This window comes from Canis lupus, chromosome 4 (genome assembly GCF_048164855.1).
Source record: "Canis lupus baileyi chromosome 4, mCanLup2.hap1, whole genome shotgun sequence".
Taxonomy (NCBI): Eukaryota; Metazoa; Chordata; class Mammalia; order Carnivora; family Canidae; genus Canis; species Canis lupus.
In genome coordinates, this window is record NC_132841.1 from 20,958,648 (window position 1) to 20,977,042 (window position 18,395).

Genomic DNA, 18,395 nt, shown 5'->3' on the forward strand with positions numbered 1-18,395 from the left:
AGATTGCAGTCATGCAGTCCCATTTCCAGGCTCCATTCCTACTTCTAGTTCTCTTGCTATTTCCACCACATCAGTAGTTACTTCCTCCCCTGGAGTCATGAATCCTTGAAAGTTATCTATGAGGTCAGAATCAACTTCTTCCACAACCCTATTGATGTTGATATTTTGACTACTTCTCATGAGTCATGAATGTTCTTAATGGTATCTAGAATGGTGAATCTTTTACAGAAGGTTTTCAATTTACTTTGTGCAGATTCATCAGATGATCACTATCTATGGTAGCTATAGCCTTAAGATATATATTTCTTTAAATGTTAAGACTTTCAAGTCTAAATGATTCCTTGATCCAGGGTGGTGGGATAGATGTTGTATTTGTAGGCATGAAAATAACATTAGCTTCTTTGTACATCTCCATTAGAGATCTTGGGTGACCTGGTGCATGGTCAATGAGTAGTTACATTTTGAAATACATCTTTTTTTTCTAAGCAAGTAGGTCTCAACAGTGAGCTTAAGATATTCAGTAAACCACGTTGTAAACAGATGTGCTATTATCTAGGGTTTATTCCATTTATAGAGCACAGACAGAGTAGATTTAACATAATTCTCAAGGGCCCTAGGACTTTTGGAGTGGTAAATGAGAAGCGGCTTCAACTTATAGTCACCAGCTGTATAGCCCCAACAAGAGAATCAGTCTGTGCTGTGAAGCTTTGAAGCCAGGCATTGATTTTTCTCTGGCTATGAAAGTCCTATACAGCATCTTCTTCCAGTAGAAGACTGTTTCGTTTATATTGAAAATCTTTAATTGAGTGTAGCCAGCCACTTTCATGAATTATACCTTAGCTGGATCTTCTGGATAAACTGCTGCACCTTCTACATCAGCACTTGTTCCTCACCTTTTTTTTTTTCTTTGAGAGGGAGAGAATGAGAATCTTAAGCAGGCTCCATGCCCTGACTTGAGCCTGACTTGGGGCTTGATCTCACGACCCTGAGTTCATGAGCCTGACTTGGGGCTTGATCTCACGACCCTGAGTTCATGACCTGAGCTGAAATCAAGAGCTAGATGCTTAACTGACTGAACCACCCAGGCAACCCCTCATCTTGCATTTGGATATTATGGAGACAGCTTCTTTCCTTAAACCTTGAGAACCAACCCCTGCTAGTTTCAAACTTTTCTTCTGCAGCTTCCTCCCCTCTCTTGGCCTTCACAGAATTGAAGAGAGTTAGGGCCTTGCTCTGGATTAGGTTTTGGCTTAAGGGAATGTTGTGGCTGGTCTGATCTTCTATCCAGACCACTCAAACTTACTCCATATTCACATAAGGCTACTTTGCTTTCTCCTTTTTTTATATAAACATCTTTTAAAATTTTTTATTTAAATTCATTAACATATATTGTATATATTGTATTATTGGTTTCAGAGGTAGAGGTCAGTGATTCATCAGTGCTCATTACATCATATGTCCTCCTTCATATCCCCTCCCCTCTAGTGACTTCGTTTTCTATGATGAAGTTTCTTATGGTTTGTTTCCCTCTCTGAATACGTCTTGTTTTATTTTTTTCCTCTTTCCCTATGAACCTCTATTTTGTTTCTTAAATTCCACATGAGTGAGATCATATGATAGATTGACTTATTTCACTTAGCATAATATCCTCTAGTTCCAACCACGTTGCAAATGGCAAGATGTCATTTTTGATGGCTGAGTAGTAGTCCATTGTATATATCTATGTCTATATATGTTATCTGTGTCTGTATCTATATCTATATCTATATATGCTACATCTTCTTTGTCCATTTATCTGTTGATGGACATCTGGCTCTTTCCATAGTTTGGCTATTGTGGACATTGCTGCTATAAACATTGGGATGATGCAGGTGTCCCTTCAAATCACTACATTTGTATCTTTGGGGTAAATACCCAGTAGTGCAATTGATGGGTCATAAAGTAGCTCTATTTTCAACTTTTTGAGGAACCTTCATACTGTTTTCCAGGGTGGCTGTACCAGTTTGCATTCTTACCAACAGTTTAAGGGGATATCTCATTGTGGTGGTTTTTTTTTTTTTCCTCATTGTGGTTTTGTATTTCCGTGATGCCAAGTGACGAGCATATTTTCATGTGTCTGTTGGCCATTTGTATGTCTTCTTTGGAGATACATCTGTTCATGTCTTCTGCCCATTTCTTGATTTGATTATTTGCTCTTTGGGTGTTGAGTTTGATAAGTTCTTTATAGATTTTGGATACTAGCCCTTTATCTGATATATCACTTGCAAAAATACCTTCTCCCATTCTGTAAGTTGCCTTTTGGTTTTATTGACTGTTTTCTTTACTGTGCCATTTATAGGGCACAGGCAGAGTAGATTTAACATAATTCTTAAGGGCCCTAGGACTTTTGGAGTGGTAAATGAGAACTGGCTTCAACTTAAACTCACCAACTACATAGCCCCTAACAAGAGAATCAGTCGGTGCTGTGAAGCTGAAGCCAGGCATGATATTTGCTGTGCACAGGCAGAGTAGATTTAACATAATTCTTAAGGGCCCTAGGACTTTTGGAGTGGTAAATGAGAACTGGCTTCAACTTAAACTCACCAACTACATAGCCCCTAACAAGAGAATCAGTCGGTGCTGTGAAGCTGAAGCCAGGCATGATATTTGCTGTGGGCTTTTCATATATTCCCTCTATCCCTACACTATGAAAATGAAAGTTTTTTTTTTTTTACCAACATACAGAATAACACCCAGTGCTCATCCCGTACACCATGAAAGTTTTAATCAACAAAGGATGCTGTACTTTGGCAAATGTTTTTTCTGCATGTATTGAGAGGATCATATGGTTCTTGTTCATTCTTTTATTAATGTAGTATATCTCATTGATTGCTTTGTGGATGTTGAACCACTCTTGCAGCCCAGGAATAAATCCCACATGGTTATGGTGAATAATTCTTTTAATGCACTGTTGGATCCTATTAGCTAGTATCTTGGTGAGAATTTTGGCATCCATGTTCATCAGGGATTTTGGTCTGTAATTCTCCCTTTTGGTGGGGTCTTTGTCTGGTTTTGGGATCAAGGTAATGCTGGCCTCATAGAAAGAGTTTGGAAGTTTTCCTTCCATTTCTTTTTTTTTTTTTTAAGATTTTATTTATTCATGAGAGAGAGAGAGAGAGAGAGGCAGAGACACAGGCAGAGGAAGAAGCAGGCTCCATGCAGGGAGCCTGACATGGGACTTGATCCTGGGACTCCAGGATCATGCCCTGGGCCAAAGGCAGACACTCAACTCCTGAGCCACCCAGGCGTCTTGCATTTCTATTTTTTGAAACAACTTCAGAAGAATAGGTATTAATTCTTCTTTAAATGTTTGGTAGAATTCCCCTGGGAAGCCATCTGACTCTGGACTCTTGTTTGTTGGGAGATTTTTGATTACTGCTTCAATTTCCTTGCTGGTTATAGGTCTGCTCAGGTTTTCTATTTCTTCCTGTTCCAGTTTTGGTAGCTTATATATCTCTAGGAATGCAACCATTTCTTCCAGATTGTCTAATTTGTTGGTAGTTGCTCATAATATGTTCTTATAATTGTTTGTATTTCTTTGGTGTTGGTTGTGATCTCTTTCATTCATAATTTTATTTATTTGGGTCCTTTATCTTTTCTTTTTGATAAGTCTGGCCAGGGGTTTGTCAATCTTAGCAATTCTTTTAAGGAATCAGCTTGGGCAGCCCGGGTGGCTCAGCAGTTTAGCGCCGCCTTCAGCCCAGGGTGTGATCCTGGAGACCTGGAATCGAGTCCCATGTCGGGCTCCCTGCATGGAGCCTGCTTCTCCCTCTACCTGTGTCTCTGCCTCTCTCTCTGTGTCTCTCATGAATAGATAAATAAAATCTTAAAAAAAAATATAAGTATTGTAGGGGGGTCTGGCATCTGGCTGGTTTAGTTGGTAGAGCATGATCTCTTGATCTTGGGATTATAAATGGAGCTCAACATTGGGTGAAGAGATTACTTAAAAATAAAATCTTAAAAAAATATGTATTGAAAGCAGTTATAATAAAAGAAAAAAAAAAAGAACTGTGAGAGGAAATCCTGTGGGCAGAGCTTCAGGTGATGTACCTGGTCATTTACTCTGTGTGGAAAGAGAAGTAGCCCAAGATTGGAATATATAGTTTCATGGGTTGTGGTTAATGTTTTGGTCAGGGGCCTAAGAAAGATAGTATATTGGGAACTAAGAAGTCTGGGGTAGAGGCATGTAAATGGCATAAGGTAAAATACAGTGTGAAAATCTTTGTATCAAATGGTAATGCCCATCAGAAAGCATCCATCATAGAAGAAACATTAAAGAACCAGGTAGCAGAAAGACTTGGGCAAATGTCGGTCAGCTTCTGTCATCAGCTACCCTAACGCTAGCACAGTACATTCATGAAGGAGTAGCCATGATGGGAGGGATAGAGGCTGTGCATGGGCTCCCACTGACCAAGGCTGATCTAGGTACTGATGCTTCCAAGAGTCCCATAAGCTACCAACAGAGCTCACTACTGAGCCACTGATATGGCACCATTCTTCAAGGAGATCTCTGTGGCAGGTTGACTATATTAGGCCCCCTCCATCCTGGAGGGACCACAGATTTGTTCTAATAGAAACAGACATGTATTCTAGGTATGGATTTGCCTTTCTTATCCACAGGGCCTCCAGCAACATCAATATCTAAGGGCTTATAGAATGTTTGATCCACAAACATGATTGCATCAAACCTAGGGACCCACTTTACAGCAAAGAAGTTAACAGTGGCACATGATTATGGGACCCACTGGTTCTATCACATATCACATCTCCTAGATGCCACCAACATAATAGAATGATAATCTGTTGAAGGTACAGCCAAGATACCAGCTTTGATATAATAAACTGAGGCTGGGATGCCAACTTCCAGGATGCAGTATACATGCTAACTCAATAAACTTTATATTGTGCTGGGTCCATAATATGTAGATTACATGGTTCCAGGAAACAATATGTGGAAATAGGATAGGACGTACTTAACATCAAACCCACTTGGGGAATTTGTGCTTCCTATCCCTGTAACTCTGTGTTTTGCAGATTTTGATGTTACAGTTCCTTATGGGAAACTTCTTTACCAGGGGACATAATAAGAATCCTACTGAACTTTAAGCTATGGCTGTCATCTTTCAGGTACCTTCTGATTCTGCACAGGTGTTGATCCTAAGAACACCCCCTGGTAAATGTCCTCTGTAAGTTGGCTTCTCATAGAACCCAACTTCTGGGAATTATCTTTATAGCATTTTACTTTTAGTGACAGTTGTTAAGTTATACCCTGATCTTTCCATTAATAAATCTGTGATTGTTTAACAGGAACTTTGTGAGTTTTTATGTTCAGTAGGGTGTTACTGTAATGAGACCTATTTTTTGGCTCCTATAACTAGTATAGCAGAGGGGAAAAAACGGCATGTTTTAGAAAATACACATACTGATTTGAGTTTTCTATTTAAGTGTTATGTTTTACACATTAAAAAAAAGATTTATTTATTCATTAGAGACACAGAGAGAGACGCAGAGACAAAGGCAGAGGGAGAAGAAGGCTCCCTGCAGGGAGCCTGATATGGGACTTGATCCCAGGACCCCAGGGTCATGACCTGAGCCAAAGGAGATGCTCAACCATTGAGTCACCCAGGTACTCCCTGTTTTACACATTTGAAGAAAGAATATAGTTTAATTTTTTTTGTAGTTTCAAGTTTTTATTTAAATTCCAGTTAGTTAACATCCCGTGTAATATTGGCTGCAGGTATAGAATTTAGTGATTCATCACTTATATACAACACCCAGTGCTCATAACAAGTGCCCTCCTTCATACCCATCACCCATTTAACCCATCCCTAGCTTGATTTTTATTTTAAAAATGACACTTTCATGGAGAAAGATCTTATACTTGCCACAAAGGGAATATAGACTATTTCTATCTTTGGAGAGAGAATTAGATCACATGAAAAAGTATAAGCTTTAGAATTGCAAAGTCCTGGCTCAAATATCAATTTCACTCTTGATTAGCTTTGTAGCTCAAGGCAAGTTACTTAATTTTGCTAAGCTTGTCCAGGGAGGGCAATGTAGTGAAGGGGTTAATTGTGTGGACTCTGAGGACAGATTACTTGGATTCAAAACTCTGTCACTTACCAACTAGGTAAGCTTAGATGAATTACTTAGCCTCTTCATACCTAGTTTCCTCTTTAAAATGAAGATAATGATAGTGCCTCCCTTACAGGTTTATTGAGAAGATTAAATAAATGTATGTAAAGTGCTCAGAACAATGTTATTGAGTAAGTGATCAATAAACCTAGGTTATTATCATTATCTATACTATAGGGTAACAATATTTGCCCATAGGGTTGTGGTAAAGATCAAATGAGGCATTAGCTCAGTGCCTGGCACATAGTAAGCCCCTAAAACAATTATAATCACGAAAACATGTGTTACAGCTATTTCATAAGATTAAAGATCCCATCTATGTGCCAGGTACTGTGCTAGGTCCTGGGATACAGGGGGAAACAAAGACACAAGATAGCCTTTGTCCTTGAGCTTAGAGTCTAACAGAGATTGAATGAGAATGAATGTGTTAGTCTTGCCTGGCACAAACGAAGGTAGGTAGGTGGAAGTAAAAATTCTCAGGCACGTAAGAAAAATGGGACCCATGCAGGTTTTTTCTAATTCTCTTTTACCTTTTGGATTCTATTTGTCAATAATTTATCATAATTATGGGGCTTTTTGAAGGGAGAGGAGTTAGGGTTTCTTCTAATTTGTATTTTTGACTAATTAATTCATGGTCACTTTTTCTCATATTATATAATCGACAAAACCTACAAAGGATCAAGGGAACAGGAATAAATAAATAGTTGAGTACTCACAATGGAGGCACCTGGGTGGCTCAGTTCATTAAACATCTGACTCTTGATTTTGGCTTAGGTCATGATCTCAGGGTCATGAGACTGAGCACCTCATCGGGCTCTGTGCTCAGTGTGGAGTCTGCTTGAATTCTCTCCTACCTTCCTCCCCCCTCCCTCTCTAAATAAATAAATAAATAAATAAATAAATAAATAAATAAATAAATAAAATCTTAAAAAAGAGTACTTACAATGTAGAAGGGGAAGCACATAAATAGCTATAATACATTTTACATTATATTTTTTCAAATCTATAATAATTACAAACAAAAAGATGCAAAAGAGAATGATTGATTTTGCAAAAGGTTTTTTGTCTCCATTCCCTCAGCATGTAGTCTGTTTTAGCATTTGAGTCACTGCTTAAAATATTAATACAATTGATCTTTCACAACTCTATATTTGTCTTCTTAGGTTAATACTAACCCAGAGTTTCTCAGCTTTAGCATTATTGACATTTTGGACAGGATGCTTCTTTGTTGTAGGGGGCTGTCCTGTGCTTGCAAGATTTTTTTTTTTTTTTTTTTTTGTGCTTGCAAGATGTTTAGCAGCATTTCTGATCTCAGTAGTGCTCCTACAGACCTGACAATCAAAAATGTCTTCAGATATTGACTAATCCCATTAGGGAGAAATACTCCTCCTTGAGAACCACTGCACTAAACCAATGATTATTTTTGGACTTAAGTCTTATCAGTTATATTTCCAGCTTATAATGGTATAGTATGATTACTTATCATTGGTCCATAGAAACTTGGAATTTTACTATCACAATCATGAAGCTATTTGGTATGTGATTTGTTACAGAGGAAATTATCTCAGTAATTTATGCACAAATCTATATCTTAAATGTTTATATGTTGATTACTGGATGTTTTATTTCTTTATCTTCACAAGGACAAAATGCCAATAAAATGACCCTTTCAGAGACTAAGAAAGAGCTCTTGGGAATTAAAAATAAAATAGTATCTTTTAGTTAACTATTGCTGTTAATAAATTACCTCAAAACTTATTGGTTTAAAACAATAAACTTTAATTATTTCACAGTTTTTATGGATCAGATCTGGGAATGGATTACCTAGATAGTTCTGGTCTAGACTCCTGGGTGGGGGATGTCTTCTCATAAGATTGCAGTTAGGATGTTAGCTTTGGTAGCGGTCATCTGAAGACCTCACTGGGGTGGGAAGATCATCTTTCCAAGATAGTTCACTCACATAGCTGGAAAGTTAGTGCTAGGTGTTCACGGGAGGCCTCCATCTCTCACTATGTGGACCTCTCTATTGGGTTACATGATATGGCTGCTGACTTTTCTTAGAGTGAATGATCCAGAAGAGAGCAAAACAAAAGCAGCCTTGCAAGTCACACACTACCACTTCCCCCTTTTTGTGTTGGGCATACAGATCAACCTTGAAGAATTTGAGAAGGGACTACACAGATGTATGGTTCTTTGGAGGCCATCTTAGAAGCTGGCTACCATAAAACAGCAATAAAAAAATTATAAGTGTTGGAACATAAAATTGGGGAAAATCACCTAGAAAAGAGAACACAACGATAACGACCACCACCACCACCACCACCACCACCACCAACCACCAGATAGGAGGAAAATAGGAAAGAAAAAATATGAAAATGAAACAATCACTCCATTAAGCCCAATATATGATTAATAGAAGATCCAGGAAAAGAGGACAGAAAATAGATGAGAGGAAATCATCAAAGAAATTTAGCAAGGTTGCAAGATACAAGTCAATATAGAAAATCATACACATGCATAAACACACACACGCATTAAAGAATTAGAAAATGAAAATTTAAAATTCCACTTAAAATAGTATCAAAAATATAAATGCTTAAGGCTAAATTTAACAAAAGATGTGCAAGACTTCTACACTGGAAACTAAAAAATATGGCTGAGAGAAATTAGAGAAGACTCAAATAGAGAAGTAAACCACGCTTACGGATTGGAAAGCTCAGTATTGTTAAGATGTCAATTTCCACCAAACTGAGCTATCAATCTCAATAACAATCATAGCAGGCTTTTTTTTTTAAGAGGTGGATTAATAATTCAAACATTTATGAGGAAATACAAAGAACTTAACCAAAGCATTCTAGAAAAGAACTAAGTTGTAGTAATTATACTTCCTTACTTCAAGGCTTACTATAAAGCTATAGTAATCCAGACAATGTAGTATTGCATAAACGTAGATAGATCAATGAAACAGAATAAAAACTTGAGAAATAGATTCATAATTATATATTCAACAGATTTTATTCTAAATTGAGAAAAAATATATATTTTTTGTATTTTAATCATTTATTCATGAGAGACACACAGAGAGAGGCAGAGACACAGGCAGAGGGAGAAGCAGGCTCCACGCAGGAAGCCCAGTATGGGACTCAATCCCGGGATCCTGGGATCACACCCTGAGCCAAAGCCAGATGCCCAACCGCTGAGCCACCCAGATGTCCTGAGAAAAACTATATTTATTCTCAGTATACTTTAGATTTTTTTTTCATTCTTTTGGTGTATTTGTACTTGGTTCTTTTTACTTAGCTTTGGTTGTCAACTCTGCAAACAGTTGCTCCTTTACACTGTCACAGTTATTAATAGGACTTTTTAGTCTTCATGAATTTCAATAAGTGCTTATTTTTCTTTTAAGTGGTTCCTGGTAGGTAGATAAAAACTTAGATTATCTTTTCCCCTAATAATTTTTTTAAAGATTTTATTCATTTATTCATGAGAGAGAGAGAGAGAGAGGCAGAGACATAGGCTCCATGCAGGGAGCCCGACGTAGGACTTGATCCCAGGTCTCTAGGATCAGGCCCTGGGTCGAAGGCGGTGCTAAACCGCTGAGCCATCCCGGCTGCCCCCCCACTCCCCCAATACTTTTTTACCTAAATCTAGTACTTTTGTTTATGAAAGTCAATGCTTATAAGTTAGTCACATTTTCCCCATCTTTTTTTTCCCCCCCAAAGGGCAAATTTAGTGATGTCACAGTCCTTGCCTGTCAAAACACTACTTCTTTTTTTTTTTTTTAAAACACTACTTCTTAGCATCTAACTTTAACATTCTGATTTGCCAAATAGGTAGATGGGTAAATAGATAAATAACTTGCTTGACAGTTCTGTTGCTCCTTGCATTTATTACAGTAGCACAGTTACTGGGTTTTGATCAGTAGGACAAGTCATTAGTATAAATTGGCCTCTGGTGTGACCTTCTTTTCCAGCTTTATTTATTTATTTATTTATTTATTTATTTATTTATTTATTTATTTATTTGCCAGCTCTTATTTATACTTGGCTTCTCCAGTATTTCTTTGCTGCTGCTACTTTTCTTTCATTGATTCTCTTTGATGTGTTGATATTCAGGCCTCCAGACAAGAGTAGGTGGGAACCAGAATAGCAGTCAAGATAACAGGCAAATCTAAGGGTTTTTAAAAAAGATTTTATTTATTTATTTATGAGAGACACACAGAGAGAGAGAGAGAGAGAGAGAGAGAGAGGCAGAGACATAGGCAGAGGGAGAAGCAGGTTCCACGCAGGGAGCCCAACGTGGGACTCAATCCCGGGACCCCAGGATCACGCCCTGGGCCAAAGGCAGACGCTAAACCACTGAGCCACCCCTGCGTTCCCAAATCTAAGTTAAAAAAAAAAAATCGCCTTCCTCTTTTATTAATAACGTGTTATTTCATGAAGATCTGCATTATCTCTTAATGGTTTTCTTATCACAACTCAATGAAAATATTAGTACAGTTACAAATATACTAATACCTGATATGGCTTTAAAATAGCTTTTAGAAATTTAGAAATCACTGGACCCCATCCAGGTTCTATCTGATTTTTTTTAAAGATTTTATTTATTCATGAGAGACAGAGAGAGAGAGAGGCAGAGACACAGGCAGAGGGAGAAGCAGGCTCCATGCAGGGAGCCCGACGTGGGACTTGATCCCGGGACTCCAGGATCACACCCTGAGCCAAAGGCAGACGCTTAACCGCTGAGCCACACAGGCATCCCCTCTATCTGACTTATTAAATGTGCTTTGACTAGTGTCTTATTTACTACTGTCAAGTGGGTAGGCTAGAAGTTAAAAAGAACTGGAGTCAGGACATCAGCTGTTTTACAGTAAACAGTTGTATAGTCTTTTAATCCTAATAAAAGAGTTGGATTAGTTGATCTCCAAGTAGTCCAACAGCTATAATTAAAAAATAAGTTAACATATTTATTGTGGGCTTACTGGGTTTTTGGTAATGCAGTTGGCCACAGGTATGGGATGAAGTTGTAGCTTTTGGTACTTTCCCTAAGTCTAGTGGGGAAGACAGACTATTCTAAGGCAATAAACAAGAGTCCTCCATTGGAATGGAGATGGAAGATAGTTCTCCTCAAGGTTGTGAATGGACACAGGCTAAATCAGGAAATACTGCTTTAAAATTCTGACCCTAAAAAAATAAATAAAATAAATAAAATTCTGACCCTACAATCATCCTTGGATCTAGAGAGGAGAGCAACATCTTTAGATCTCCTTATTATAGTCAGCTGTTCTCTAACTGCTCTTCATCCTGTATTACTGTTCCTGTCATTCACTAAGCTTCAATTATGCTGTCTTTCCATTCCTGGAAAGAACAAACTTTTTCCTAGCTCAGGACCTTAGCATTCACTGTTCTGCCTGGGATGGACCCCTCCTTTCAGATTTCAGTTTAAATGTCACTTTCCCATCACCGTATCTAAAAATAGCTCTTTTCCAGTCATGTCACCATGTTTATTTCTTTTTATTTCACCATGTTTCTTCTAATTGAAAATATTATATTTAATTACTTGTTTATTGACCATTTCCTACAGTAGGATATAAGATTCTTGGGGACAAGAACAACTTCCTCCTCCTCCTTCCTCCTCTTCTTCTTTTCTAATTATCTCCATAGCCTAAAACAACACCTGCCATTTAGTGAGCACTCAATAAGTATATGTTTAATAAACAAACATTTGGATCCTTGTCTGGATCCCAGAATCCAAATATCTATCTCCAGGAAATACTCTCAGTTATTTGATAGAGGAATATATATAAATATATGATCTAGAAGGAGAAAACCTAACACATTCCTTCTCCTTAAGTTTATCTTTGCTGTCTTAGATTAAAAGTTTCATTTATTTTTGTTTCATTTATCTATATTTAACACTGATTTGAGGATCAACAATAACAGAAATGAACTTTAAAACAAATATAAAAAGGGACGCCTGAGTGGCTCACTGGTTGAGTGTCTGCCTTTGGCTCAGGGCATAATCCAGGGATCTGGGATCGAGTCCCACATTGGACTCCTTCCAGGAAGCCTGCTTCTCCCTCTGCCTGTGTCTCTGCCTCTTTCTCTCTCTCTCTGTGAGTCTCTCATGAATAAATAAAATCTTAAAAAAAATATAAAAATGTTGTCTCACTCCATTCAATAGGAATTTTATATGCAAAGGAACACATTTAACCAGTATAGGGCCAACCCGCAAGTCATGATTTTTACAGAAATTTCTGCTTTATAAATTTGGTTTAGGATTTTTATAGTTAAGTTGATGAAGGGTATTGGCATGCAGTATTCTTTGCTGTAATGTCCTTGTTAGATTTTGATATCAGAGTTATGGTGGCCTCAGAAAAGGAGTTGGCAAGTGTTCTCTCCTCGTATATTCTCTTAAAAAGTTTGTGTAAACAGCTTGGTATTATTTCCTCCTTACATTTTGGTAGAACTCATCAGTGAATTCTATAGCCTAGAGGAGTTTTGGAGTGGGAAGATTTCTGTTCAATAAAATTTACTGTTCAATTTCATTGAAATAAGACTGTTCAGATTTTGTATTTCCTTTTTTTCCCAATATTTTATTTATTCATTTGACAGAGCAAGAGAGAGTGAGAGAGAGCACAAGCATGGGGACTGGCAGGCTGTGGGGAGAGGGAGAAGCAGACTCCCTGTGGAGCAGGGAGCCTGATGCGGGGCTCGATACCACCACCCCAGGATCATGACCTGAGCTGAAGGCAGATGCCCAACTGCCTGAGCCACCCAGGAGCCCCTCTTATGCTCATTTCAAAAAGTTTTTTTTTAAAGATCCTTTTATTTATTTATTTGAGAGAGAGACAGAGAGAGAGAGAAGGCACACAAGTGGAGGGAGGGGCAGAGTGAATCTTCAAGCAGTCTCCCCATGGAGCATGGAGCCCAACGTGGGGATTGATTCCATAACCCATGAGATCACGACCTGAGCGGAAGCCAAGAGCCGGATGCTTAACTGACTGAGTTACCCAGGCGCCCCTCAAAAAGCTGTTTTAATGGAAAGTGTCCATTTCCCCTAAGTTGTCAAACTTATTGGCATAAAAGTTGTTCATATATTTCCCTATTATCCTTTTGATGTCTGTAGGATTTGAAGTGATGTCTTCTTTTTCATTCCTAATACTGTTAATTTACCTTTTTTCTTATTTTCTTGATTAGTATTGCCAGAGGCTTATCCACTTTATTAATTTTTTCTTTTTTTAAAAAAAATTTTTTATTTATTCATGAGAGACAGAGAGAGGCAGAGACATAGGCAGGGGGAGAAGCACGCTCACTGCCAGGAGCCTGATGTGGGACTCGATCCCAGGATCCTGGGATCACAACCTGACACTCAACCACTGAGCCACAGGTGCCTTATTACTCTTTTCAAAGAACCAACTATTGGCTCTTTCCCTAAGCAGCCTGGGGTGACCTCTGAAAATGGCTCACTATTTGGTCAACCCAGAAAACCCTACAAAATCATGTAAATCAAGAGGTTCAAATCTTTGTGTTCATTTTAAGAACACAGATGAAACTGCCCAGGCCATCAAGGGTATGCATTTCTGAAAATCCACCAACCATCCGAAAGATGTCACTTTGCAGAAGCAGTGTGTGCCATTCCATCGCTACAAGATGGAGTTGGTAGGTGTGTCCAGGCCAAACAGTGGGGCTGGACACAGGGTCAGTGGCCCAAGATGAGTATAAAATTTTTATTACACATGCTTAAAAATGCAGACAGTAATTCTGAACTTAAAGGTTTAGATGTAGATTCTCTAGTCACTAAGCACATCCAGGTGAACAAAGCCCCTAGGATATGGTGTAGAATTTACAGGGCTCATGGCTGGATTAACCCATACATGAGCTCTTCCTGCCACATCATCTGATCCTTACTGAAAAAGAGCAGATTGTTCATAAACCAGAAGGGGAGGTTGCACTGACGAAAAAGATATCCTAGAAGAAACTGAAGAAACAAAAACTTATGGTCTGGGAGTAAATTCTGTGTAGAATATACGCAACCCCCCCAAAAAAAACCCCAACTACTGGATTCCTTGATCTTCTCTATTGCTTGCCTATTTCCATTCCATTGACTTTTTAAAAAGATTTTATTTATTTGAGAGAGTGTGAGAGTGAGAGAGATTTCAGAGGGAAGGGAGAAGCAGACTCACCCCTGAGCAGGGAGCCCAATGCAGGGCTTGATCCCAGGACCCTCAGATCATGACCTGGGCCAAAGGCAGACACCCAACTGATGAGCCACCCAGGTGCCCCTATTCCATTGACTTCTGTTCTTCCTACTCTCAGAGTTTATTTTTTATTGTAGTAAAGAGCACATACAATTTACCACCTTAACCATTTTTAAGTGTACACTTCAGTAGTGGTTAATTATATTCACATTGTTTGTGAAACAGATCTCCATCTGGCAAATCTGAAACTCTGTATCCATTAAATAGTAACTCCCCTTTCCCGCTTCCCCCAGCTTCTGGTAACCACCATTCTATTTTCTGTGTCTATGAATTTGGCTTAGATACCTCATATAAGTGGAATCATATGGTATTTGTCTTTTTTGTGACTGGCCCATTTCATTTAGCACAGTGTTTATGTTGCAGCATGTGACAAGATTTCCTTCCTTTTTAAGATGGATGAATATTCCATTTTCCTGTTCATGGACATTTGGGTTGCTTCTACCTCTTGGGTATTATGAATGAACGTGAATGTTTCTATGTGCTATGAATGTGAATATGCAAATATTTCTGAGACCTTACTTTCAATTCTTTTGGATATATATACTCAAAAGTGAGATTGCTGGGTCATGACATTCCCTATTCTCAATTTTTTGAAGAGCCTTCAGGCTGTTTTCCATAGGGGGCTCACCATTTTTGCAATCCCACCAACAGTGCACAAAGGTTCCAATTTCTCCATATCCTCACCCATACTTGCTATTTTTGTTTTTGTTAATAGTAATCATCCTAATAGGTGTGAGATGCTACCTTGTGGTTTGATTTGCATTTATCTGAAAGGTGTATTTTTATATGCTTACTGGACATTTGTATTATCATCTTTGGAGAAATGTTTGTTCAAGTCCTTTGCCTATTGTTTAACTGGGTTATTATTATTTTTTTTGAGTTGTAGTCATTCTTCATACATTTTAGATGTTAAGGGCATGTTAAGTTGTAGGGGTAACTTAAAAATTCTGGATATCTTATCAGATATATGATTTACAAATATTTTCTCTCATTCCATAGGTTTCTCTTCCACTCTGTTGTGTCCTTTGATGCACAAAAGTTTTTAAGTTTGATACCATTCCATTTTTCTATCTTTGCTTTTGTCACCTGTCCTATGTGCCATTTTTGTTGCTTTTGGTGTCGTATTCAAGAAATCATTGTCAAGTCCAAAGAAGATTTTTCTCCTACAAGTTTTATAGTTTTAGATCTTAAACCCATTTTGAGTAAATTTTTGTATATAGCGTAAGATAAAGATCCAACTTCATTCTTTTGCAAGTGGATATCCAGTTTTCCCAATGCCATTTGTTGAAGAGACTGTCGTTTCCCCATTGATTTGTCATGGCACTTACCCATGTGAGGGCTTTAAAAAAATTTTTTTTTTAATTTTAAAGAAGTTTTAAGTTCACAGCAAAGTTGAATATCCCCTGCTTCCCTGCACATGCTAGTATCATTTTATTTCTTGATGTGAACTTATACTGCCGAGTTTAAAGTTCTTCTTTTCAAATATATGCATTTAAAGCTACAGATCTCCCTGTAATCACTACTTCAGCTCTATGCCATAAGTTATATGTTGTATTATAATTTTGTTAGTTCAAACTATTTTTAAATTTCCACTGATGTCTTCTTTGACACAGAGGTTTTGAATTATGTTGCTTAGTTACCACATATTTGTGCATTTTCTATTTTTTTTGTTATCTCTAGGTGAATTCTACTGTAGACACCATGCTCTAATTTTTATTTTTTAAGATGTTTAATTTATTTATAAGAGATACAGAGGGAGGGGCAGACACATAGGCGGAGAGAGAAGCAGACTCCCTCCGGGGAACCCGATGTGGGACTCATCCCGAGACTCGGATCAGATAACCTGAGCCGAAGGCAGACGCTCAACCACTGAGCCACCCAGTCGTTCGGCTTTTTAAAATTTTATACTTGCTTTATGGCCCTGACTCACAAACCTGATTTTGTTTTGCTACGATGGTGAGTTCAGATGATCATTTTTTTTTTTTTCTGCTTTGGTCAGTATACACTGTGGTGGTTCCACACTGCTTTTAAAGAACGATAAAATAAAAAAATAATAATAAAAAAGAAAAAGTAAAAATAAATAAAACCCCCCTGAAAACTGCATCCCATTTCCCTGGAGGGCTCCAGGCTTACACCACAGGGCTGGGATGCGGTCAAGGCCGGAGCACCTGCTAGCGGCACCACCTGCCGTCGGAAGCCGCCGAAGCCGCCCCGCCCCCGCCCGCCCCCGCCCGCCCCCTCCCCGTCGCAGGCCTGCAGCGCTCAGGTGGCTGGGTTGCGAGCTATCCGCGTACTTTACAAAGCAGCGGATGTGGCACCCTCACATTTTCCCCACTGGGCGGCTCTTCAGAGGCTATAAAGCTAGCAAGTTCTCAAAACCCAGCAGCTCTCAGCGGGAGAGGGAGCTGGGTAGGGTTCCAGAAAGATGGAAGCAGAATGGCTCATCCCTGCACTTAAGGGAGCACGTACCTTGCGAGGCCGAAGGAAGCAGCGCCTCGGGTAACCGCGCGCCTTCGCCGGGACCGCCCCGTAGCCCGCCCGGGGAGAGCGCCTCCGGGACAGACGCTCCCTCCCCCGGCCTCTCCCAGTTACTCCAACTTGCACTGGGCGGGGCGCCCCCCCGTGACGGAAGGGAAGGCGGGGCGAGCCCGGGGAGCCTGCGTCGCGCAGGCCCCTCCCACTTGACGGCGCCGCGGCGGCCCCGCCTCCTCGGCCGCGGGGTGGGGCGCGAGGCCCCGCCCCCAAACCGCCTCTCCTCGAGGGCCAGGCTGGCCGTGGGGCGGGGCAAGCGGCCGCGAGGGGACTGGAGCCGGCGGAGGCAAGGCAGGGAAAGGAAGGGAGGGGTCACGTGCGGCCGGCGGCTCGGGGTCACGTGACGGGCGCCGGGGAGGAGGGAGTCTGGACCGGGAGTTCTCCTGAGGGAAGCGGAGCGAAGTGGTGGGGACGCGGCGGCGGCGGCGGCGGCGGCGCTGACAATGGTGAGTGCGCGGCGGCCCGCGCGCTCGCCTGCAGCCCTGGCCCCAGAGCGCGCGGCGGGCCGGCCAACGGCGGGCTCGGTGTCGCGGGTGCGGCGGGGCGCCGGCTTAGGCCTGGCTGGCCGCCGCGGGGTCGGGGAAGGGCGGGCGGGCGGGCGGCGCCGCCTGTTCCCGGTCTCGCCGAGGCCCGAGCACCTGCGGGCGGCGGCGCGCTCTCCGGGCATGTCGGAGCCTCTCCCCGCCTTCCTCGAGCGGCTGTGGGGGCCCTGGCTGGGCCCTCGGACCCCGCCTCTGCGGGGGCGCCGCGCCGCCTCCCCTTCCAAGGTAGCCCGACCCCGCTCCTTCCGGGCGGCCCCGCTTCCCTTCAGGTGGAGCGACCCGGGGGCCCCCAGTTCCGGGCTGCGGGCACGGCCTGGGGCACGCCTCTCCGGCGTGTCACGAGATTGATAAAACTCCGGGTTTTCGCCTTGTTTTTTTTTTTTTCTCTCTCTGGTGACATTTCTGCGATATCTTTGACCCCAGTTCAGCCTTGAGGTTGACACTTGTAGAACGGGAGCGGAAAAGGAAAAGGACATTGAAGTGGGGACGTCTTCAAATGAAAAGACACTGGTTTTGTGCCCGCTGCTTTAAGGTTTGGCTCTCCTTTCCTTCCCTAAGCCATTTTCTAGAAACTTACCGCTTTGGGATGTTGAAATGGCCTGGGGAAGAGAGAAGGGAGGGACGTCCGAGGACTCTAACCAGTCAGTGGGGCACGGTGCGCTTAGCTCTGCGTGTTGGCCGGCGGCTCTAGGCTGGATCTCGTTGGGCTCACTCCATGGTTTTGATTTAGCGAGCATACGTTGGGCGCCTACTGTGTGCTCCTGCGACTGTCAGCCTCCCCAGAGCTCACCAGTTCAGTAAACTGCTTGAGACTTTGGGCCGAAGATGAAGCTAGGTTTATTTAAAAAAAAAAAAAAAAACTGTTTTGAGTAAATACATTTTAAACT

At 40.9% G+C, this 18,395-nt stretch overlaps 1 protein-coding gene and 1 long non-coding RNA gene across 12 annotated transcripts in view; one reads left to right on the forward strand and one right to left on the reverse strand.

Annotated features, from left to right (window-relative positions):
* The window catches only part of LOC140631947 (uncharacterized), a 142,051-nt gene extending 124,888 nt beyond the window's left edge, over positions 1-17,163 (reverse strand). For 4 of the 7 annotated variants that reach the window (XR_012029477.1, XR_012029475.1, XR_012029474.1 and 1 more), the window contains exon 1: positions 16,904-17,161. This is a non-coding gene — a long non-coding RNA (uncharacterized lncRNA). Of the gene's footprint in view, positions 1-16,903 lie in introns of all 7 variants that reach the window. The other 3 variants (XR_012029479.1, XR_012029481.1, XR_012029480.1) reach the window with 3 other exon arrangements.
* Positions 1-18,395, forward strand: part of VPS26A (VPS26 retromer complex component A) — a 186,427-nt gene that overhangs the window by 137,855 nt on the left and 30,177 nt on the right. Inside the window, exon 2 of one of the 5 annotated variants that reach the window (XM_072823385.1) lies at positions 17,380-17,412. In XM_072823385.1, coding sequence (XP_072679486.1) covers positions 17,410-17,412 — 3 coding nt within the window. In that variant the 5' untranslated portion in view covers positions 17,380-17,409. Of the gene's footprint in view, positions 1-17,264; positions 17,413-17,458; positions 17,734-17,885; positions 18,041-18,395 lie in introns of those variants that run through there. The other 4 variants (XM_072823384.1, XM_072823386.1, XM_072823387.1 and 1 more) reach the window with 4 other exon arrangements.